This window comes from Sceloporus undulatus, chromosome 4 (assembly GCF_019175285.1).
Source record: "Sceloporus undulatus isolate JIND9_A2432 ecotype Alabama chromosome 4, SceUnd_v1.1, whole genome shotgun sequence".
Taxonomy (NCBI): Eukaryota; Metazoa; Chordata; class Lepidosauria; order Squamata; family Phrynosomatidae; genus Sceloporus; species Sceloporus undulatus.
In genome coordinates this window covers 100874064-100899563 of record NC_056525.1, presented here as the reverse complement: position 1 = coordinate 100899563, position 25500 = coordinate 100874064, and the positions used below count along the sequence as shown (strand labels likewise).

At 40.1% G+C, this 25500-nt stretch overlaps 1 protein-coding gene across 8 annotated transcripts in view; it reads right to left on the bottom strand.

Annotated features, from left to right (window-relative positions):
* Window positions 1–258: 258 nt before the first annotated feature.
* SAMD13 (sterile alpha motif domain containing 13) overlaps window positions 259–25500 on the bottom strand; it is a 43231-nt gene continuing 17989 nt past the window's right edge. For 2 of the 8 annotated variants that reach the window (XR_006103277.1, XR_006103278.1), the window contains exons 4-5: window positions 11299–11410; window positions 7102–7342 (exon numbers count right to left, since the gene is read on the bottom strand). Coding sequence is in view for 4 of the 8 variants with exons in the window: in XM_042461325.1 (XP_042317259.1) it covers window positions 5672–6274 (603 nt within the window). In the remaining 4 variants the exon portion in view is untranslated. Of the gene's footprint in view, window positions 1506–5651; window positions 6783–7094; window positions 7343–11298; window positions 11411–25500 lie in introns of those variants that run through there. The other 6 variants (XM_042461327.1, XM_042461325.1, XM_042461326.1 and 3 more) reach the window with 6 other exon arrangements.

Below are 25500 nucleotides of genomic sequence, written 5' to 3'. Positions count from 1 at the left end.
GCTGTCACCTTTTTGAGACAGGGCTCCTGTACCCTTAACAGCAAGCTGATTAGTATGAATCCCAAAGTAAATTTCTTCAAAATGGAAGCTCCTCCCAACATGGACTCACAGAAAGTGGACAAATATCTTACCTGCTTAATTTCTGCATGTGAAATGGTTCTTGAAAGGAAGAGATGGTCTGTTCACTGTATTAAGGTGCTTCTTGCTGTCTCCAGTATTGGTGGAAAAAGTATACAATGACTGACAAAACCTTCCCAATGAAAAAAGGTTCAAACCCAAATTTAATTGAAGTATATCAACATTGTTGTTGACAGAACAAGTCTTGAACTAGAGTCTTCCTTTAACAGAAATTCACAGTCATAACCCAGCATTCTTTAGTTTTTCAGAAACTGGTGTTGGGCTCATGAGCCAAGTCACATAGCAAAATAATTTGTTACAGCACCACAGAACACTGTATTTTAAAAATATGCAGAGATTTACAATTTTTACACTTCTTCAGCAAAACTATTAGTCAATAAGTTATAAATTAGAACAAGAACAAAACAAACTTTCTCTCACAAAGCAATGCAAACAGTTAAAAATGTACCTCTCACAAAAGGCCCTTTAAAATTCAACAAACATTAGCACAACCTAGAAACAACAGCGGGAATGCCATAACCTTTAAGTGCTGCCATCAAAAGATGCTAGCCTACTCGGCATGCACCATGTTAAAACATTTCAATATGCTGTGAACAAACCTTAATCAAAACTAGAATCCCTCTACAAAAAAGAGATGGGGGAGGCCAATTCAAAATCTCTTACTCATATTACCAGAGGAATCACTTTAGTAGCTTGAAAACCGGGATCTTTTGCTGAGCCAAACATAAAAGCTCTTTTCAAATTACAGTAAAATCCATTGTGAAATAGGTCTCAAACACCACTAAAATAACGAAGAATTGTGAAAGGGCATATTGTGTTCCAATGAATTTTGGGCAAAATAATTTGTATGGCGGCTAGCATATTGAGGTTTAAACAGTATTTTTTAAAAAATCAGTGCTTCTGCCTAGCTTTCATATTAAGTACTACTCTTCTTTTTTACTTGCCTTTCCTTTAAATATAGCCTCTTCTAGAAAAGAATATTTAGCTGGTCACATACCTGAACAATGAGAAATTCTATTCCCCCATCAGTTCAATTATCACCATATAGCATATTGCTAAAGCTATCCAATAGGATATACATATATTAACTACATCAGTGCGATTTGGTTTAAATTCTCTATGTGCACATACTGTCTTTTTATAAAGGTCCATCAATATGAAACGAATGTAGCTTATTTATTTTGAACAGCAGAGATACAACATGGTCCCAGTAGGATAGTCCATTATAGAGAACTGCTCTTGAGATGTTGTGTCTGTAGAGGCTTGATGTGATATTCATAGATCTTCAGGGCAGGTCCAAGTTTTAATGAAAGTCCAGTCAGCACATCGTTCCTTGTCATCAACAGTAAAGATTTTCCATCGATTTCCTAAGGTAGAAATTAATGAATAAGTACAACACTATAGAAAAGCAAGGCAGTGACATAAATTTCAACAAGGTATGAAACCCAAAACGGGAACTGAGGTCATCAGAGAATCAGCATCCTACTGCCACTAAAAAGGCCCTCGTGTTCCTTAGAATTTCCAAATGCCACTTCCTCCTCCTCCTAACCGGCTAGAACTAAATATTTCCCTATGGGCACAACTTCATTCCCACTAAGGGGATGAACACTGGTTAGGTTCCAGTTCATTCTCACAGGTGCTATGAAAGCGTATGGGAGATTATAAATAAAGGACTTCCTGCTTGGCTTTTTCCAAAGCAGTTCCTGATCTTTCCTGTCTCGGTGCTACACACTCTGGTCTGTTTCTTTTGGCTTAACCAGTTATGTTAAAGAAAGAAGAGGGTTGCCCTGTGAATGCAAAAGGCTGAGAAATCAAGGAAAACACAAAGACTGTTCCAACTGAAAGTCATATCAAACAACTCCCACTTTTTTAGAGTCCTCACCATTTATCAGCTGATTTCTTGAAATCTCTTTCCTGACTATTTTTGAGGGGGGAGATCCTCTCCTCTGCATCACCAGTTGAACCGGACATACTGATTGTGTAGTGTCACAAAAGTGAGACCTAGAGTGACCCAGGCTTACTTTCATGATAAGAAAATGGGCCAATATGACTTTGCTCAGGGCAAATTTTTGTATAATTATCTCCCCATCACAACAACGTTGCCCTGCTCCTACTGATTTTCAATTTGCCACCGTTCTGACTGTAGACCCTGAATTTATTCTGAAGTTAACTCTTTTGAATGATCACTCCCTGAGTCTTCTAGCATGGCCATTATAATCTAAGAAAGCAACTTTTCCAAGCCCTGCTTATTCCTAAGTGAATCTGTCCAAGGCTGATTCTGTGAGTCATAAAGTTTGGTTAAGAAAAGTGGGTTATGGCTTTGGATACCATAAGTGATAGAGGCATTAGCTACACAATTTGTACCACTTCAATACAGATGAGATTGTACAAACAGCCTGCTAATAACAAAATCAATGACATACACATCATGTTCTTTTTTGACATTCCCAACCCTTGCAAACAAAGCTGCGACATCAGCTAATATTAAAATTAACCTTAATCTTCTTGATCAATTTAGCATTCAAGATGTATTTTAATGATACATACCTGAGTATATTGCCAATTAAAATTAATGGCAGCACATGCTATGGTGAGCAAAAATCATATGGGATAAAGTTGGCACTGACATTTTGCATCTGGTAACTGAGTATTGTATAAAGATAATAAGCCAGTTAGAGGCTTGTCCCTGCCTGTACTGCTGTGTGGTCAGATCCTTGAGATTGCATGCATGACATGTATTATTTATGCTGTCAAGTCATAAAGGAACAAAACATGTCAATGAGAAAAGAACATTAATAAAGCAAGAAATATACCTATAAATAACTACTGTAGCCCCAAAACTAAATAAATCATATCACAAAATGTTTCTTTACATGGCTTTTTCCATACATAAAATGTGCATGGTTTTTAGTTTGCTGAAGTCCCAGAAACTGCTACACAGTAAGCATCAAACCACTCAGACACATTTCACAGATGGCAATGTTCATAGGAAAAGCCTAGCAAGGATAGGACTAGACAATTTTTCTGAAAGTTTCATATACTGGTCAGGATCCCTCAGAATGAATGAGATCCGTGAATAATCTAAATGCAGGGAATTTACCTTATCCATATATCTTGTCATATATAGCATGGTCTGTTTATTGTTTGATAATCTTGTTCTTGGTATTCCCAGCAGAGTGTAAAAACTAAGACCCAATGAATCGTCATACACAGCTGAGAGGCTACATTTGGCCTGGCATGTCACATAATGTGAATAATCCTTTGCCAAAAGAGATGGAAGGATCCATCACTATCCTCTGGCAATATCTGGAAAGCTGTGATTGGATTCTGTTTGTGAAATTTAAATTATTTTTGGGTCCTCATGTCAAAGGCATCAGATGCTGCATGATATTCTTCCACCCAGGTGGTATTTTCAGTCAGGCCTTAAGGATGCAAGATAAAACCTGGATATCTGACTTTGAACAGTGTCCAGAAAGTGGGAAAATATGCATCTACAGTCTTGTGTGTGCTTTATATACATCCATCCTCCTTCGTTACTTCCTGTGGGATTTAACTGCAGTCTTGTTTGCTAGAGGAAGTATGGAAAAGAGCAAGGAGATGCAACATCTTCACCTCGTGCTTTCTGCCAGCATCCTGCACCACCAGCTGTGCTGACTAGGGGGCTTGGTGTTACAGGCTGAGCATTCATTTGGTGTTTATGGCCTGATACAGACGGGCCCTTTGCGCTGCGCCCATAACGTGCTAGGATTGCTTGGGGGCAGGGCGTGCATATGCCCCGCAACCCTAGCACGTCATGGGTGTGCCACAGCTGCGCAGCACCATCCAGATGGTGCATGCAGCGATGATGTGCCAGCAGTGCAGCCTCCAAACAAGGTTTGCTTTTTGGATATTTTGGGATGTGTGTGATATTTTCAAGCCATGGATAGTGGAATGCATGGATACAAAGGGCCAACTATATTTGATTATCCACGAATGTACAGTATTTAATGAATAACCTAAAAGACTATGTAACAGAATGTTTCTTCATTTCCCCATATAAATAACCTGAGATTCCAAGATTTGAGTGCTTAAGTAGAGTGCTGATTCTAACTCTGCCTGTTTGGATTTTACTGTAGTTCACAAGTTGGATGTTAAGTGAACAGAAGGTGATAAAAGAGATCTTCAGACAGATACAGATTAGCTGATAAGTAGCCTTTGATGAGTCTATCAAAATCAATTGAAGCCTGCATTTACACTGCAGAATTAATGAAGTCTGACACTGATTTAACTTCCATGTCTCAATGCAATGGAATTCTGAGATTTATAGTTTTGTCAGATATTTAGCCTTCTCTGTCAGAGAGCTCTGGTGCATAACACCAAAATCCCATGATTCCACAGGATGGAGCCATGGCAGTGTCAAACTGCATTAATTCTACAGTGTGGTAGCAGAATGAGTTGTGATTAATAAAACCCATTCATTTTGGCTGGTTTATTTTAGGTAGGACTATGTTTAGATTTAGCCCAATATATAAATATATAAATATAGCAGGATTTTCTGAACTATAATCAGACAATTCTGAGCACAGGTGTTCATTAAAGAGTGAGTTAATCCAGATCTGTTAAACAGAAATATTGTATTTTTAAAGAAAAATAACACTAGTGTTTGAACAAACATCTTCTAGTGCTTAAATTGCAAAAAAGGAGTGTCCAGAGGCAGCAGGCTGCCTGAAAGCAGTCCTTGTAAGATATTTCTAGTTATCATTTAGTTCGAGGTCTCGGCTATAAAATCCTGGTAAAGGGATAAACATTCCCCTCTCCTAACAGGCATAATAAAAAGCTCTAGACTTTCTTCAAGCAAACCTCCTTGTTTCATGCCACAATGGTTTACATAATCCCAGGCCCATTCTTATACCCTAGATAGAATGGCTCCAGGGAAGATTAACATCCCCTTCACCCCAGCAAGGTGTGGTCCTATCAATAAAAAGATTACAGTGCTGTTTGCAATACCTTTGCCATCAACTCTTCCTGAACAGACTCAGAACAATGCTCCACAAACAGGACAAAATCAGAATTAACTGAAAAAGGCTGCTGCTTTGTCCATAAAGAGAAACGTGAACTGAGAAATCTTTTTGTGTTCAATACATCATTCTGAGATGCAGAGAAAAACGATGGAAGGAAAACCCCTCTATTCAGTCATCATTGCTTCAACAAGATGACTAATGGCAGTGACTGCAAAAAGTTCTCACAAATATTTTTCAAGCATAGTATCATGGGTGGGGGGGGGGGGAATAAAACTGTGACAGTTGCTTGAGCACACCTTCATAGATAGGATGTACAAGATCTCTCTCCTTCTCTTGACCTCCCTCCCCCAACAATAGACTGAAGAAACCACTTCCATTAAATCAATTTGTTATTCATCATTAGGTTTGCCTGATGCGCCAATCATGGTCAGATACTTTCTCAAACAACACTGAACACAGCACAGGTTTTCGATAGTACATTTCTCAAGCACAGAAGGTACATCCCTTCCTTACCAATGACAGTTGGGAGCCTCTTAGTCCATCAATGGCTCTTCCTCAGTTACAACACTCTCCTTGCCATCCAGCACAGTTCTTTTAGTGATAACCTTTTTGCCATTCACAATCTTGCAGGTTGTTGTGACAGACTTGAATTTCCCTCTGCCATCGCTGTTTGGAGAGGAGGAGTAGTCCACAGTAATCTCAGGACCAAAGGAAGTAAACCCGGTTCCTGCAATTGGTGACACCCCATTGATAGAGAAAGAAACGTCATCAAGATCACCAACCATATGAACGGAAAAGGAATTCATCCCCTGGTGTACTTCAATGTAAGTCTTGTGGCCATGAAGGTCTGTCTCAGTATGCCTTCTTTCATGCCCTTTTTCTCTGTGTCCACCATCATGCTTGCCTCCACTTCCTCTTGCATTTGCTCTGTTGGATCTGTCATACTCATCTCTCTTTTTAGCATCAGATAAGACCTCATATGCTTTGGAGATTTCTACAAACTTCTTTTCAGATGCTTGTCTGTTTCCTGGATTTTTATCAGGATGCACCTTTAAGGCCAACTGTCGATATGCCTTTCTAATCTCATCTGCAGATGCAGTTTTTGGAACTCCGAGAACGTCATAGTAATTCACCATTTTCTTCAAACAGGGTTAAGCAATATTTCCGTCCTCTAGTTTGGCAAACATCGGAGTCCTGCCTCAATCTTTTCTGGCTCCATGTCAGTCTTACAGTTGTAAGATATTATAGATCCCCCTCCCCATAACCCAAAGAAAACCAGTCTATAATAATGTTAAATATTAAATAGTCTTGTATGCAATTACATTCCTTGAGGTCTAGGTCAGAGTATTGGGATACTGACAATCAGGTCAGTTAGGTAAGGAAAGGCTGTTTTCAACTGTCAGGTACACATTGTGACCTCACCGTTATGTCGAGTTCACTACTCTGCATATTGCAATCCCATTGGTTATGTGCAAGCGATGCTCATCCTGTACAACTAGATGATGACATCAGTGCATAACAGAAGGGTGAAGACAACAGTTGTGTGTTTTGAGTTTGAAAATGGCACAGTCAGTTATAGTTTATCCTGTACAGTAGGCCTTTGGTATCCTATTGGCTTTGGTTCCAGGACCCCTTGTGGATACCAAAATCCATGGATACTCAACTCCTATTAAATACAATGGAATAGTAAAATTGTGTTACTTATATAAAATGGCAAAATCAAGGTTTGCTTTTTGGAATTTATATATTTTAAAAAATATTCTCAAGCCATGGATGCTTTAATCAGTGGATAAAAAAAATCTGTGGGTATAGAGTACTGACTGTACATATATAAAGGTCTACATTTATTCATATACCCACCCAGTCCAGTTGCATTTTCAAGGTGACTAATTTTGCATGGTGGATAACAAACAAACAAAAAAACCCCCCAAACAAACACAACTGTAGACATCAAGCACACACACAGTATTCAAGCAACTTATTGGGACCATTTTAATGAACAGAGTTTGATATAAATTTTAAAAATGTGTTATCAAAATCTTTTTGAATTGATGGAACTGAGAAGATGAATGGTTCCTGTTTTTATAGGTGATTTCCTTCTGTTTCCTTTGAGTTAAGTTTGACAGCTGTGATTTTCCTGATTTTTCAGTTGAGTTTCTTAAGGTGGGGCATTTTTTGCCTGAGTATTCAGAATCCGTAGGCATCTTGAGATTGGAAGGAAAAAAAACGGAGTGTAAGAAGAACTTACACTCATTCACAATATCCTCTGTAAACATGTAATTTTAAAAATTAGTATCTTGGATTGTAATCCCCTTTGTTCCGCCTTTGCACAGGAACACTTCCGCATGTTCCTTCCGCACAGGGGTGGGAATCATGCAGTCTCCTGGTGGTGGTAGACTGCAAATCTCAGCAGCCCTAGCCAACACAGCCAACAATTATAAATATCCAGCAATGTGTGGAAGACTGCATGACTCCCACCCCTACTTCATTCAGCAATACGGCTGCCACCGCCGGTAAATCTGTGACCAGAGGAATGAATACTTTTCCACAGTTATGGGTTATCTCTACCCATGAACACGATGAGATAGTGGAAATGGAACCATGAACATGCTCACAGATGAACATTCATCTAACAGTATCAGAACATAGTTTCTTTTTATTCTTTCTGGCAGATGGTAAAGGCCATTTGTTCTTCCCAGGTTGTTAATGACAGCTGAGCAGAGCTGAGCTGAGCTGAGCTGTTTTGAGTTTATTAAAGCTTTAGTGTTGTGTATCTTTTCAAGTATATCACAGTCTAAATACGTTAAAGGTACCAGATCTTTCTGATCTTGGACAATAAGCAGGGTCAGCTTTAGTAAGTACTTGGATTGGAGACCACCAACAAATACCAGGTGTTGTAGGCTGGATTTCAGATGAAGGAACTGGCAAAACCACCTCTGATTATTCCTTGCCTAAGAAAACCCTATGAAATTCATGGGGTCACCCTAACAAGCATTTTGATGGCCAGAGACACACCCAAACTCACTGATCCATCCTTGTTTTAAACTGACTTGTTCATAAGTTGCATTTTATTGTTTTTGTTAAATGTTTCAATTTTGTAGTTATACCTTTGTGGCTTACTTAAACATCCTGAAGAAAAAATTCTGTCTAATTTCAGAAGCTAAGCAGGGTCAGGCCTGGTTAGTACTTGGATGGGAGACCCCCAAGTATATCCCCCAGGGATATTTCAGAGGAAGGAACTGCAAACCTCCCTGAATAAATCTTTATCAGAAAATGTTATGATAAGGTTGCCGTAAGTCAGAGTTGACTTGAAGACACATAACAACAGCCCTGTGAACTCCTTTAGGTTGGGGTTTTGTTTTTTTGGGCCCAAGGGGAGTGCACATTTACACACACATACTATCACAACACAGAGTATGTGACAATTATGCAGAGATGGAGAATGTGTAGGTCCTCCAGATATTGTTGAATTGCAATTCCCACCAGCCCTAGCCAGTATAGACAAAGTTAAGGGATGATGTGAGTTGCAGTCCAACATTATCTGGAGGGCTGCACATTCCCTACCCTTATACTAGCAGGGTCCTTATAAGTAGTTATAACTAGTTCATGGAACCGGTTCATATGTGATAGGAGAGTAAAGATTACATGAGTTGCTATTCTTAAGAGCTATGTTCAGTCTTCTGAGTTGTGGCAAATTCAGTGTACCCTGGAAACCCAACATCTTCCAAGTGGAGTAAATATTTAACAGTTCCTTACAAATGATACTGATGGGTGGGAATTCCCAGCATAAGAGACAAAGACATACTGATTTTTTTAAAAGACGACATTTTGGCAATCAAGTGGCACAAGTATTTCTGTAGACATGCAGTTCACATCCAGTTCAACTCTGCTGGTATGGTGATTGACAAACATGCAATGGCTGCTGAATCCACTATGTTCGGAACCCCTTCACAACAAACAAGGTCCTTTTGGTTACTGGGCCTTGTGGGAAGCGAACAGTTGGTCTGAATGTATTTTCAAAATAGCCAAAGAATCTCAAAATGTGTATGTAATCCCAACCGGAGGTGCCATGAAGACTTCTTTTAAAGCTAGTACTGATAAACGTGCAGCGTGCAATAAAACCATACTTCAATTGGAAGGCTGTAAATAAGAATTCAAAATATTTCAAAGCTTCTTTGGCCTGTTTTATGGAAGAAAAACCTTAAACACTTACCTTCTGAAGACACACAAATGGGCTTTTTCAAAGTCCACCCTCCCCCCTCTCTCACACACACACACAATCACTTTTCGTACAGGACATTTGGGTGGCTCTCTTTTTATCAACCGTTCTTCCAGGACAAAAGCCTCTGAACTTGCTTTATATCTTCTCACATGTTCAAAATCCAGAGGCTGAAGTGACCTCAGAACAAGTTTCTAATAATCATCAAGTTCAGTGATTTCTACCTCATCCTTTTAAAAATCCATGTCTATATGCCTATATGTCCATAAAATGCACTTTTGAAAGAGAGAATGACTGCACACCAGATGGCAAGACTCAATTAGGTCACAGACCTGAATCTACAAGACTGAAGTAGAGCAGTGGAGGATAGGGTAGGAGATGTCTCATTCACAGGGACATCATGAGCCAAGGTTGACTTGAGGATAGCTAACAACAACCACAACTGATTTTTCATGGTTTCATTACACCATGCTGCAGCAGTATTCAAGAGGCTTGGAATACGCTCTTGAAGCCAATCAAGACATTCTTGGAACCCAGTGACTGCTTAGCCAGAAAGGGAGAGCAGCAATTGAGCAGGATAATCCATGCAATTGATCCCAGCCATGTTGGCTTTCTCAATATAACTGCGGCAGCATAGGATGAAGTCACAAATTAGTGGCTCCTACAGTGGTGCAAAAAGGCTACAAAGAAAAATAGGGATGTGTTGCTGATTTAAGAAGAAGGCCAGCAAAAGGTGTGGCTGGCACAGTTTGGCTTGGCTTGCTTTTGGAAGGTTTCTATGACAAGATAGCAATCTTTACTAAGACTACTAAATGAGTCTTCTTTCTTTTTCAACTCATTACCTTGCTGGAAGAAATCTCTGAAGCTATCATCCCCCCCCATCTCGTCTTTCTCAGAATCTCACTGATATGCATGACTTGCCCCAGCAACTTATTCTTATCAAGTGTCTTGAGATATTTTTCAACTCGCACAGAAACCTGTGCATATGTGTGTGCATACTTTTTCTAAAAATTACATATTTTTCAAATATGTTGTTACAATGTGAATTTTGCCACTGATTAAAATAGGAATACTTCCCCCCTCCAAATATACACTTTTTCCGTATATTTTTAACATCTATGTTTGGTTTTGCATGTATTTTTTTCTTCTTCCATGAAATGCATTGAATACATTTCCAAGGCAGGATGGGCCTCACTCTGTTGCCAGCTTTAAGAAGTGTGAAATAGATGTTTTCATAAGTAAATGTGAATGCAATCGGTTTCTTTTCTGTCTTTAGCAATGGAGCCAGCCTTCAATACATGGACATGCTTCATGGACAAGTATCAAGATTGAATCAAGCACTAACGCCCTCTAGGGGCTCTGTGATCCCATTTCAAGCCCAGCCTAATTGTAAATCCTGCTGTGCTTTCCCAGTTCAGCTTCCTCAGTCATAAAATCTGGTAGATGCTTGGTAAAGAACACTTAACTAATAAGGCATACAGATGAGTACATAAACCCTGCTGGATCAGCACCTTTCTCCTTACAGAGCCACAGTGGCTAATCCCAGTACAACAATTATGTAAATGCTACTATCATTTGTAGTTACACATAAAGCCTATAATCATTCCCCAACCCACCCACCCACCCCAATGATTTCATATGCATCAGAAAGTCAAGTCTGTGCAAAGCATCTCGTAAACGTGCTGGTTTGATTACAGCTGTGGCACTAGTAATGGAAATTAGGGAAACATTTTGTTGTTATCTTCAGGAACAAACTGAATATCCAGCTAATTTAAAATTTAAAATTAAATTTTGGAGGAAAGCACCCAGAACTGCCCCCTGTCCTCTAGTCAACATGGCTCTCTAGCCCTGATTTTAACCAATCCATTCCTAAGTAGTATTTGCTTGCAATGGAGCCTGCAAAGGTTGATAGGAAACGATGGACTCTCCACATAGACTCACCTGTTCTTGGAAAGCATTTGCTTGTTCTTCAAAGCCCACTGTTCGGAAATAATTAACTACGTCTGTAACAGCCCAGTCAGCTGGATCAGGAGGTCTTCCATTCTCTACCAAGCTTGAAATAATAATAATAATAATACAGGCAAACTGTTAAAATATGTGAACCCAGTGCTATACCAGTCCCTTACAGATCACTCAAGAAATGAAAAAGGTCACCAAGACTGCATCTGCACTGCAGAAATAATCCAGTGTGACACCACTTTAACTGCCATGGCTCAATGCTATGGAATTGTGGGAATTATAGTTTTATGAGACATTTAGCCTTCTCTGTCAGAGAGCTCTGGTCCCCAAACAAACTACAATTCCTAGGATTTCATAGCATTGAGCCATGGCAGTTAAAGTGGTGTCAAAATGGATTGTTTCTGAAGGAGGTGAATTGCTTTCCCACCTGGCCAACAGAGCCCACCAGACCCAGAAAGTTGCCCCTTCCACCAGTGCACCAGATGATACCCTGCTCTGAAGTGTCAACTTATGCTGTCGGCACCCCCCTAGTGACACCCCTGACTACCCCAATAATCCAGCTCTAAAGATGGCAATAATACTGTCTGCCTATTATGATAGGAAGGGGAAGAAGATATCTTGAAGTTGTGACACAGAGGCAGCATGGTTACATTGCATCATACATGGGTCTTGTTGTAAAGGCAAGATAATTATTTCGTTACTGACTTGCTCCCAGTAATTCAAGTAGTCTTGAAAAGAATCAGCAGATACAGCTTGCAAATCAACAGTTAACTGTATAAAAACAATCAGGTGAATGTATATGGCAGTGATGGTGAACCTTTTAGAAGCCAAGTGCCCAAACTGTAACCCAAAACCCACTTATTTATTGCAAAGTGCCATGTCCTTCTGACTTTCTAGTAACAAACTCTGGCAAACTCTGTGCTGGGGCAATGGCACATGTGCCCACAGAGAGGCTTTGAGTGCCACCTCTGGCACGCATGCCATAGGTTCGCCATCACTGGTATATGGGCTTAAATTGGGCAGGAGTAGAAGTGCACACATATGTATCTTTTCCATGCAGTGGCTCGATTTTGGATCTGCCAGTAAAGGCATGAAAGTCTGAAGTGTGGGAAGGGATGTGGGAAGATGCACCTCTGTCTCCACCTCAACTGAAAAGCCCTATTATCATGCAGAACTGATACCTCAGAGCAGAAAATTGGATATGACAAAAAGTTAGCTGTGCAGAAGACCTATGGATGCTCTAACTGTGCTTACAGCAGGGGTAAGACTTGAACCAGGAGCTTCTTTACTGATTTCTTAGCTACTAACTGAGGAGGTTTTAAAAAAAGTTTTCAGACTTGTCAACCAAGTGGCATGTTCACACACCCCAGAATGTATAATTATATGAACTACCTATCCCTCTTATCTGTTTTGGTAACCAGGTTTCTGGATTTTGCATACAATGGCAGATAGAAGGCAAGTAAGGAAAGCAGAAAGGAGGATAGACCTACACTATGTATGTCAAGAGGCAGACACACAAACATAATGTTTCCTGATTATGCAGTCTTCTGCCAAATCCTGAGAGAAATCTACACACTTAGAAAAAAGCATGTGCTACATGCTTCCAGAAGTGTATGACTTTAGAGGATGGTGGACTGCAGCTTGGAAGAAAACAGCTAATGGGTGTCAAGTCTGAATGATTTTCCACTTCACATTTTCTCTGTCTGTGGAAAGTGAGCATGGCAGGAGGAAAAACTTGTAGCCCAGCTTTCTTCATGCTGTGTTAGCTGCGTGCATATCATTAGTTTGCTTTTTTTTTTTAGCTTGCGGTAGCAACCCAAATGCTGGGTTCATTCTAGATATAATTACATCTCATTAAACAGAACTAATAAAATCCCCACATGGCTGCAAAGCAGCCTTTCACAACCTAGTGGCCTCTAGATGTCTTCCACCACATCTTCCATCATCCTTGGGATGATGGGAGTTGTAGCTCAACACCTCTGGAGGCCACCAAGTTGAAGAAATCTGTCCCAGAGCAATGTATCTGAAGAGGAACAGAAGGTATGACAGAATCCAGGAGTTTCTGGCTGCTCAAGTATGGCATGTGTAATGTAATTTGGAACAGCCTAACAAGATTACTCCACAAACCTGTTGAGTCCTCTCTTGCTTATCTCTGAAATGCACTCCTGTATGTTTAAAGGGAAGACATTAGCAACCCATGCAGTGTGACAGGAATGTGTAAGGTTTCTGTTTATTTTAAACAGGGTTGGGCTGTTCAGCACCAACCCCATTCTCAACATTGTTATTTTGTGGTGGGAACAGTATATATAGCAGGAAACAAAACTGGAACAGTCCTCCCAGAATCTGATCTATTGCAACTCTGTTTACACCTGCAGCACAAAACTGGAGGAAGAACCACAAAGTGTATGGGACTTCTTAAAATAGAAAGGGAAAAATCCCATGGAATGACTGCACTGCAAAACAGATGCCAGCGCAACCAAGATACCAGTCATCATTCTGTAATCTGCAGTCTCTGTATTGGCTGAAGTTGGCTGAAGCACACTGTAAACACAGCAATAGTCTCAGCAGATCACACACGATCACTGGCAATGCTAAATCTGGTTCACACACTAATGATTCTGTGGGCATAGCACCCAATATTTCACTTCCAGCAGTTCCAATCTGAACAGGTTTTGGTGTGCTTGAGCCCATTCCTTTCAATGGTCTCAAAAAGAATTCACGTAGAATTCAGACCCTTTCCTGATTATCCAAATGTTTAGGATGCTCATAAGAATAAGACGTTGCTATGCCAACCTGTTTCCTAGGCCTCATTCCCATTACATAATAAACCAGTTTTCAAACTGATCTGAACTGATTTAAATGGGCCTTGTTTGCAATTGCACTGAATTTCTGGCACAGTTTGCCAAGGGGAGTGCAGTGCTAAACCCATTCAAACCAGTTATTCGGGATCTGCAGCATTCCCCACTTCTTTTGAAATGAATCAATTCAGCACAAGTGTGAATGCGTTGTCTATTTGATTTGGTTCCTGTGGTGTGGTCACCTATGTCAGGCGGCTCCATGTTGAATCAATCCATTGCTGAATGTGAACGCGAAGTGGATTCAATTGAAACAGGTAGGTTTGATCATGGCTTGAATAGTGTGAACGTCTAATCGGCATTAAATCACTTCATCACTTCGACTCAAAGAATGATTTATTTTGTAGTGGGAATGAGGCCCTAGTTGTACACATGTGGGTTTTTAAAAACCATGTTAGAAAATGGATTTCTAATTCAGAATTATATTTCTGGGTACATGGACGCACACTGCCATTCAAGCCAATGGGACTTGAATATTGGTGATTTTTCATTTTCGAGGGGAGGGGGTCCAGGAATTGATCCCCCACAAAAACGGAGAGGCGACTGTAATCTTCTTCATATATATTCAAAGGCCCTTCCACACTAATGATTGCATTATGATTTCATCTTAACTGCCATGGTTGTAGCCCATGAAATCTTGGGATCTGTAGTTTGATGAGGCACTAGTGATCTCAGTCTGACAATTATAAAATAGCAAATCCCAGGATTCTACAGTCTATTTCCCCCACTGTCCCACAATTCTACTTGGCTTCCTTTAAAGGGAAAGGACATACAGTTAGCCCTTTTCATACACAGACTTTTTATCCATGGATTTAAGCAACCACAGCTTGAAAATATTCCACAATACATGGATTCCAAAGAGGAAACTTTGATTTTGCCATTTTATACAGTATAAGGTACAGTACATCATTTTACTATGCCTTAATATTTAATGTGACTTGAGTATCCACCAATTTTGGTATCCATGGGGGGAGGGAGGTAATGGAACTAAATCTCAGTAGATAACATGGGCCCACTGTATTAACAATCAAGAAAGGCAATGCTTAAGACATACTACCAGTCCTGAAAGATAGCAAGATTATGGCGCTTTACAGAGCGCCCAAAAAGGGCACTCTGCCAACGCCCATGTTTTCTGCGCCTGGGAACCGCAGTGGACAAACCGCGCGATTCCCTGGTGCAGCAAAAAGAACCCGCAAAAAGCGGGTTCTTTTTGCGGCATGGTTATGACACTGCAAGGCGCCAACGGTGCGCCTGCGGCATCATTTCTGTGCTGCGATTTGTGGACGCTAAGCGTCCGCTACGTCAAAATGGTGACGCCATTTTGTACGTGCTCGGCATGTACTAGGGTTAGAGGCGTCCAGAAAGGACGCCCCTTCCTAACCCTAGTACATGCCAAGCACATACTTTTTGGTGTGTAACCCCCCAAAGACTCAACAAATGCAAATGAGAAATCTCCCAGGGTCAGTGGTTTCCCAGCAGACAATGAGCACTAATCAAGCAGACATTAATCCTCTTGTGCAGACCCTCATGCCCTGAGGACTGACATTAGCAACAAACAATATACATGCAAATCACTCCTGCCTTTCCAGGTCACACAATATATATATATAGCCAAGTCCTTTCTAGGCAAACATTCTCTGAAGATGCCAGCCACAGATGCTGGCGAAACGTCAGGAAGAAATTCTACTAGAACATGGCCACATAGCCGGAAAAACCCACAAAAACTTAAGACAGACTCTTACTTTTCACCCCTGCAGCAAATCTCTGATATGTATGGTGTTTCTTCTCTGAAGTACTTTTGCAGAGAGTTGTACAAATTTGTACAAGAGTACAATACAATTGCACATAGGCCAAAGACAACCAAAAGTGTCTGGTTGGAATTGTTTGACAGTGTGAGGATGAGACACACACACACACAGTGTGTGTGCATCTACATTGTAGAAATAATACAGTTTGACATGATCTTAAGTGTCGTAGGTCCTTTGTATGGAATCCTGAGATTTGTAGTTTTACAAGGTCTGTAGCCTTCTCTGCCAAAGCGTGCTAGTTCCTCATAAAACTACAATCTCAACTTCAAACAAGAGATTCCACCTGAACATAGGAGGAACTTCCTGACAGTAAGGGCTGTTTGATTCTGGAACACACTCCCTCAGAATGTAGGAGAGTCTCCTTTCTTGGAGGTCTTTAAACAGAGGCCGGATGGCCATCTGTCGGGGATGCTTTGATTGAGAGTTCCTGCATGGAAGCGGGTTGGACTGGATGGACCTTGTGGTCTCAGTCAACTCTATGATTCTATCCCACTAGTCTGTAGGATGGAGCTATGGCAGTTAAAGTAGTGCCAAACTGCATTATTTCTACAGTGAAGATGCATTCACAGAGAGAAACATCTTTGCATTGCATTAGGTACACATCATAGGACTTAGTGATTAGTGTCTCCTTGAGGCCCTATTACTATTTTGTTGAATGGTGTATAATCATTGTTTGAGTTCATAGCTTTAGCCCTAAAAGCACACTAAAATTAAAAGGTTATTGCTATCTTATTCAGAACAAGAAATTATTTGACAAAATAACTGTTTCAAAGGCTTGGAGCTGGGTCTCCTTCTACCACATTGTAATCATGAAGCAGTAGTAAGAAAAAATTGGATCCAGACTTAGAGCTCTTTTAGCATGATTTAGAAATGTGATGTCTCAGTATATAGTTCCTCAGGTTTTACAGTTGTCATCTCTATGTTCACTTACTTTGTGTCAACATACCCTTTCCATTCTTTGGATGTAATGATTTCTTGAATCTGTTCTAGGGCTCTTCTGAATTTTTATTTTTTCAAACTGTGTGGTTTGCCAATGTGGTCCTATAGTTTGAAGGATAATTTTTCTTTCTGAACTTTTATCCCCCCACCCTTAGTCTTATAGCGCAAAAGTACCATTTCACAGATGCACTATGCAATTCTATTTTTCTTTTTAAAGCAGGATAAAGAGAAGGAGAGAAGAAAAGGATTAAAGAAGAATTCCGCTACCTTTAGCTTTCCCACACTTCCTCTTGAAATGGAAGTAGCAAGTAAGGGAAGCAAAAGGTAAGTTGGCATGCAAACACTGCACCCCATGTCACCAGACACCAATATTACAAGAAAGAAAGAAAGAAAGAAAGAAAGAAAGAAAGAAAGCATGAGCTTTCACAGACCTAAGTTTACTTTTTCAGATGCATTTGGTGAGTGGAAAGGTAGGGACTGTCCCTGGCTTTCCAGTCCACCAAATCCATCTGAAAAAGTAGACCTAAGTCTACGAAAGCTCATGCTGCCAATTTCTTTCTTTCAGTTAGTCTCAAATATACCTTATATACTTGACTATAAGTCAACTTCATGTATAAAGTCGAGGGCAAGTTTTCGGCCCAAAATTATGGATTTTGCTATGACCTGTGGATAAGTCAAGGATAAAATTTAGGGGCATACAGCAAAGGATCTAAAGGATGAAGCAAAGCAAAACAATGTCAAAGAGCTTATGAAATTCCAGCAGACATAGCTCTTTGTGCTTACTAAAACTGGATGAATGAGAGAGTAGAAGGGGTTGGTGCTTCATACATTATACTCTTGCTTTTCACCAGGAGATAGTTACTTCTTTTAAATAAGATTTAAGATACGGTACTTAAATTGAGGCGTGGGTAAGTCAACTCAGGTTTTTTGGGTCAATATTTTGACCTAAATTTCTTGACTTATACATGAGTATATACAGTACTATCTGAACTTTCAAAGTATCATGGAGTTGGAAGCGAACTTATGGGCCATTTAATCCAACCCTCTGCTCAGTGCAGGTTCTTCAGCTAAAGCATCCCCAACAGGTAGCTGTCCAGACTCTTTTTGAAGATGTCCAGAGAAGGGGTCCCCATCATCTTTCTAGGTAATTGATTCCATTGCTGAAGAGCTCTTACTGTTAAGAAGATCCTTCTACTGTTCAAGCAAAATCTACTCTCCTGTAACTTCAAACCATTCCTAACCTCTGGGTCAGCAGGCAATGAGCCTGATCCCTCTTCTCTGCGAGAGCCCTTAAAATACTGAGATATTTGTAATAGTATATGCATAGGCTGCATCCTACGGATTCCTGAGGTGACAAATGTGTAAATCAGTAGACAGAGAAAGATATAAAATACAGGGGCATATCCAAAACCCAGTTTCTACACTAGTTAATTATGCTTCTCCACAACTTTTTTTTAACAGCTACACTCAATTAGCATCCAACTCCTTATCATATAAACCACAAGGTAAGCTGGTTTGCTTTTTGATTACATTTTCCCTCCAGCAAACCTGATACAGAGCAAGGCACGTAATCAAAAGGGCCTTATAATGTACAGGGTTTTATTGCATATTAGCACCTGGCATCGATTGTACACACACAGCAATTACAAATTCTGAGGGCGGAAGAAGCTTGCTTAAGTTGATGGCTGGAGCCCACAAAATATGTGCTAGAATTAGAAGATGCTAATTCAAAACCTTGTGTTAGCTATTACATGATGCAAGAGACTTTCAGCTGTGTCAACAGATACATTATCTATTTTTGCATTGCCACACAGTCTGATAATACATTGACTGGAAGGCTAAAGAAAGAATAAATATGTGTATCTGAAAGCAACTGGCATAATGGTAATAGCAACAGTTACAAAGGTTATTCTAAGCACTGTGTTTTATCATATTCTTCTAACTACTTTTATTTTGTGCTATCTTGTTGTTATGTTCTTCTGGTTTACTTTGACTCACGGCGGTCCTATCACAGGGTTCTCTTGGCAAGATCTATTCAGAAGAAGTTTGTGGTTGCCATCCTCTGTGGCTGAGAGATTGTGACTTGCCCAAGATCAACCAATGGTGACCTTTTTTTTGCTAAGCAGGGATTTGAACTCTGGTCTCCAGAGGTACCAGTACAACACTTATACCATTAGACCATGCTGGTTCTCTTATAAATATAAGTTTATATTTAATATATAAATTTAAATCTATATATTTACATCTATATAAATCTTATCAGAATGTAAGAAGGTTAACTGACCTGGCCTTACAGACTACCCCACACAGCACTGGGTGGATTGCTCTTCCAGTGGGTGACAGATTCTCCTCCATATGTCAGCTAAATCTGAAACCAGTTTTGTTCCTCCTGCATCTTCTCAGATCAGGGAAGGTGAGGGAGAAGAAAACCAGGTTCAAATGTGGCTCTAAGTAGCACCTTTGAAGAAGGCATCTGAGGCCCCGGCGTACAGGCAGGCCCTCAGTGCTCACGTGATAGGGTTGGCTCAGAGCAGAGCGCAACCCTAGCACGTGACAATGGCATAATAACGGCGGCACCCTGTATACAAGGGTGCCGCCATTGTTACGTAAGCATTGCACGGCATCCTCATGGCACTATGCGGTGCTTATGTAATGAATGTGCCAGTGGCGCACTCGTTACGCCGCCCTTGAGGCGTAAAAAGTACCCGCTTTTCACAGGTTCTTTTTCCGCCAGAGGGAAGCCACGTGGTTTGGCTGCTGTGGCTTCCCTCCGGAGGAAAAAAGGCCGCCGCCACTCCCGCGCCTAAGGAAGGTATGTATCAGACCTAAGACAGCTTTCTTCCCATATAAAAAGAAGGGATGAAGCCAATGGAGTCATAGTCCTGAGGCCAAAGATCAGTTGATCTCTACTTGCTTCTTGGCTTCTGAGGTGCTGGGTCCTTGAGATAGATAAGGATCCTCACTCTGACGCTTCACCATCCATGGCAGTGAGTAGTGCAGGGGGTGCAAACTGCAACAGGTGACACCTAACAGTATTTTGGCAGAAACAAGCTGTGGAATTCACCTGTATCTCTTTAAAATGCAAAAGAGATAGTGTGAGTGAGGTGAGGTTCAGCTGAAGGAGAAAGGAGAGGCTCCATTTTTGTTTTAAATAATAATTAAAATTTAAAATTTCAATATTGATTTTTTAAAAAATCTTTAAAAATATTACATTTTACCAAATTTTCACTGTCACCACATGAAGCTATGTATATGTAAACACGTTTATTCTGTGTGTATGATATTGTAATTTAAAGGTACAGTGGAACCTCGCCATGCGCACGCTCGCCATACGCGGCCTTGAGCATATGCGCTCAAGCCGCGGCGCGCGCGAGGGGCGGCGTGTCTCATTCAATTGAATGGGTGCGCGCGCCCGCGCTGCCGCACACGAGCCCCATTGTTTACAATGGGGCTCAAGCATAGGTGGAAATCGCCATACACGGCGGGATCCGGAACGGATCCCCCGCGTATGGCAAGGTTCCACTGTATAATTTAAATTTTGATAGTTGTTTTAGTACCATTACATTCAGTGATGCATGGGAATTACAATTTATGAGTAAATTAGTACAAAAAACATTACTAAGGATTCTGTATGGATGTGGTACAGGAGGTCAACGGTGTTTGTGTGTGACACCATTAAATAAACACCAGGTGACGTCAACCCTAGTGACGCCACCGATACCTAGGTCATTTCATAGGCCATGGATTTTCCCATCTCTGGGCCAGATGTTCCTTGCTTCTAACTTAGGAAACATGAACAATCAGCTCATCAATCACTAATAAAGTGATATGTTTTGAATACAGCTGGAAAGAATATTAAAAATATTTTATTTTTTGAAAAACATGTTTTTTGTGTATGTTAGTGTCAATAAACCCTAAGGAAAAAAATCCTGGACTGACTAGAATCCTTGAAGTTCAGGATATACTCTGTGCAAAATTCTGTGTATGTGCTGTTTCATACAAGAAATATCATTTTTTGTGCAGAAATATTATTTCTTGCACAGAAAAAGCTGGTTCCTGCACAGAAAATGCTGTAATTGAGGACTTACTCTACACCAAATTTGCAGTTAGTTGATTTGTAAAGAAAACGGCATTTTCTGCACAGGAAACAAGTTTTTCTTTGTGGAATATGCTTTAAATGGGGTCTTATTCTGTGTAAAATTCACATGTGGTTGGTTTGAATAGAAAACAGCATTTTCTGCCTGGAAAAATTGCATTTTGTGCCAGCGTTTACTGTACAGAAAATAACAGACAGATAGCAAGACTACCCAATGCTAGTGTTAATGTCAGTGTAAAAATCAGATAGACTACATAATTGGGAACAGAAGCTGGAGCTCTATTTCTGCAACAAAAACAAGACCAGACAGACTGCAGCGCAGACTATGAACTACTAATGTCAAAAATTAGGATCAAGCTGAAGAACACAAAATCATGCTCTGAAATATGATCCGAAGAACATTCTAAAAGAATTTAAAGATAAAGGGAGAAATAGATTTGTACTATTAAGCCTAATTGACAGGAAACCAGAAGAATTCTGGACTGAAGCCAGGGACATAATCAAGGAGGAATGCAGAAAGATGCTATCTGTGGCCAAAAAGGAAGAAAAGAAACAATGGATGACAGATGAAACACTTCAAGCAATAAAGGAAAGATGAGTAGCAAAGGAAAAGGCAGACAGGAACAAATCCAGAACCATGGACTCAACTGTTCAACAATTAGTGTGCAAGGATAAAGAAAATTACTATGATAATCTATGTAGAGAAATAGAAGCCAACAACAAAAAAGGAAGAACCAGAGACCTCTTCCACAAGATCTGCAAATTCAAAGGGTGAGAATGCTCTGAGATCAGAAGAGGAACAAAATAACATGGCCAAGAGGAAATAAAAAGACGATGAAAACTATACAGAGAACAGCTATATAAAAGAATTGAAAAGATGAATGACACGTGGGATGAAGAATCACACGAAGATGAATCTCAAATTTTGGAAAGTAAAATGAAAACTAAACTCAAAGAAACTGAGAAGAATAAATCATCAGGAACAGATGACATACCAATAGAACTGTTACAATCCACACTAAAATTTGCAGTAAAAGTTGCAGTTGGATCATTGCATTAAGTTCCCATGTAAGCAAAGCTATGCTCAAAATTCTGCAGCAAAGACTTCTATCATAGAGAGAAATTCTAGTAATGCAAGGAGGGTTCAGGAAAAGAAGAGGCTCTAAGGACCACATTGCAAACATAAGATGTATAATGGAACACACCAGGGAATTCCAGAAGAATTTAAGCATGTGCTTTATAAATTACACAAAGCACTTGACTGCACAGATCATGAAAAGCTATGGATTGCTCTTAAAGTACAGTACGCCCGTGCCAAGCACAGGGTTGCCATCTGTGGTTTGAGCTGCTTTGGCTAGCAAGCCCTGGCTTTCTGAATGGGTGTGCACATGCAGCAGTGCAAGTAGGGGTGCATGCCCATTGAGAAGAATGGGACGTAAGGTCCCACGTTTTTTACTATCTGTGGAGGGATCCAGAAGATAGCAAGGCTGCACTGTAATGGGAGTGCCATTATATTTTATTGTCCTGATTTGTAACTTGTACTCAAGATAAGAGGCTACTGTTAGAACACATAGAAACAGAATGGCTCCCAATCAACAAAGGGGTTAAGCAAGGCTGCATTCTATCATCCTATTTGGTCAACCTATATGCAGAAAATATCATACACAGAGTAGCTTTAGATTAAAATCACAGAATTGGAAGAGACCACAAGGGCCATTGATTTTAGATCAAAAGGCTTTATAATGGGAAGAGCTGTATATTTAGGGAAATGGAGATACTGTACTGTATATACTTATGTATAAGTCTAGAAATTGTATTTTAAAAAATCAACCTCCAAAAACCTGGGTCAGTTTTTCTACAGGTAAATGTAATGTATGTTAACTCTTATATATTAAAAAAAGGATCACCCACTTCTCTGAGTACAATGGCAAAAGTGAGAGCTTAGTCCATCCCAGGAAAACCTAAAAGAAGCATTGACCTACACTCTCTCAGAGGAAGAAATATCTACAATCTAAGCAACACACTATTAGCAGAAAACAACAAAGGTTTGGAACAAGTACTAAAGAAAAGTTACAGAAGAAAATGCTAAGGCAGGCTTAATGTTGAACATTAAGAAAACAGAAATAATGACCATGGACGATTTACATAAATTCAATCTAGATGAGGAAATTAAAATAGTTCAAGATTTCCCATATGTTGATCAGAATAGAGCAGGGGTAGGCAACCTGCGGCCCGCGGGCCGGATGCGGCCCTTCGAGGCCTTGGGACTGGCCCCAGCCTGGTCCTGCCGCTGATTGCCACCAGGGCCTTTGGCCTCTCGCGCGCAGGGGCAAGGGGGGCAATTGTCTATAGACGCCTCAGAAACATGCATTTATATTAACATTTTTTTAAAAATCAGCAAAATTTTTTGCGTGTCCTCCACTTTTTTTAAAAAAGTGTCCACCATTTGAAAATGTTGTCCTACATTTGTCCCGTTTTATTTATTTATTTAAATTTTTAAGAAATTGTTTAATTATTTATTTTTTGGCTTCGGCCCCCCAGTTGTCTGAGGAACAGCAACCCGGCCCCCAGCTCAAAAAGGTTGCCTACCCCTGGAATAGAGATTGCAGCCTGGTAATCAAAAGAAGACTAGGACTGGGAAGGGCAAGATGACTAAACGGAGGCTGTCATACTTTGGCCACATCATGAGAAGGCATGACTTACTAGAAAAGACAAGATGCTAATTGGGGAGGGGGTAGTAGAAAGAAAAGAAGACCACATACTAGATGGATAGATTCAATCAAGGAGGTCACAGCCCTGAGCCTGCAGGATCTGAGCAGAGCAGTTGAGGACAAGGGGCCTTGGAGGTGTTTTATTCATGGAGTCACCATGAGTTGAAGTCAACCTGAGGGCAGTTAACAACTAAGTACTAATGCTATGCACTTTAAATATCTAATTTAGAAAACTCCACAAAGGAACAAAAACCAAACAAAAGCATACCTCATTTATGTCCAGAATGCACCTATTGGTTCCAAGTCTTTGATGCAGAAAAAGGACTTGAAATTTTAATTTTTAAAAATACAAACGTGTTATTTAATTTTGATTAAAAAGTAATTTTCTACTTGTTACTCTGAGTAATTAGTTACTCCCACATTGTTTTTCATCATTTAAAAAAATAATCTAACAAATGGGGTGGGGGGGGGAATCAATGTTACTTCTTAAACCAAAAGCAGTGGTATTATAAATTCTTGCATTTCTTAAAGGACTGTTAATCCCCTGATTACAGATATTACAGGTACCATAATTACTTTTAATGTTTTGCTTCCAGTTTGTGCAGAAGCAACTTTGCATTTGGCACCCCAAATTCCTCACTGTCCCAAGTAAAGACAGCTAGCTATCTGATTAATTACCTGCAAGGCTTCCATGATGCAAGCTGATACAGGTACTGTATTCTATTCAGGAAACTGAAGGAAGGACTGTTCCATCTTTGACATTTTGCTGCTAGAATGCCACCTACTGGCAGGCAATTGTAAACACACTGAAAGGAGGCAATTAAGGCTTTATATTTCAGATTTTATCTTCCAGATTTCCTAAATCTCAAATGATTGACACTTGGGATTAATCTGTATTACAGGATATTCTTTCTGAATTGTTTTGCTAGCGTACATCTTGGAATCAAAAACATGTAAGACAGTAGAGAAAAATACAAGCCACGCTTAGCACAGGCAAAAATAATAATAATAAAAAAGATCAGCGTGATAGGTGCCTAAAAATAGAAAGCAGAAAGATTTTTCTCCTTTTTTCATAATGCCAGAACCTGGGATCATCTACAGAAGTTGAAGAGTGGAGCTTCAAGACAGATAAATGCAAGATTTCATCACACAATGCATAGCAAAACTGGAATATCCTATTATAAGCAACAGTATGGCCATCAGATCAGACACCTTTAAAAGGAGAGAAGACAAATTCCTGGACAGACTATCCAAGCCATTACTCCTAATAGCTATATATGAAATACAGTGTCAAAGGCAATAAAATGGGTAATACAAGTGGGAGATGGGTATTCCATTTTTATCTCTTCCATAAGCTTCCAACAGCTTGGTGAGGCAGCCCTTTGGTCTGAACCACTAAAGCTCTTCTTATGGTCCCACAGTTTTTCAATGCCAAGCATAGACCCTGCCCTATTCTTTGTCCAGCATTTCCCCCTAATACTGCACTTCTAAATCTCCTGTGCATCATCATCATCATCATCATCATCATCAAAAATCACAAGCCAATCTGGCAGTATTCATGCTCCAGTTGTGGGGGCAATAATTCCTTTAATACAGTGGTACCCCGGGTTACGAAATTAATTCGTTCCGCGGTTAATTTCGTAACCCGAAATACCTTCGTAAGCCGAATTCCCATAGGCGCTAATGGAAAAATAGCTCTCTGCTGCCCTCCGGTGGCGGAAAATAGCGCCGCGGTTTTTTCGTAACCCGAAGAAACCTTCGTAAGCCGAAGCAAT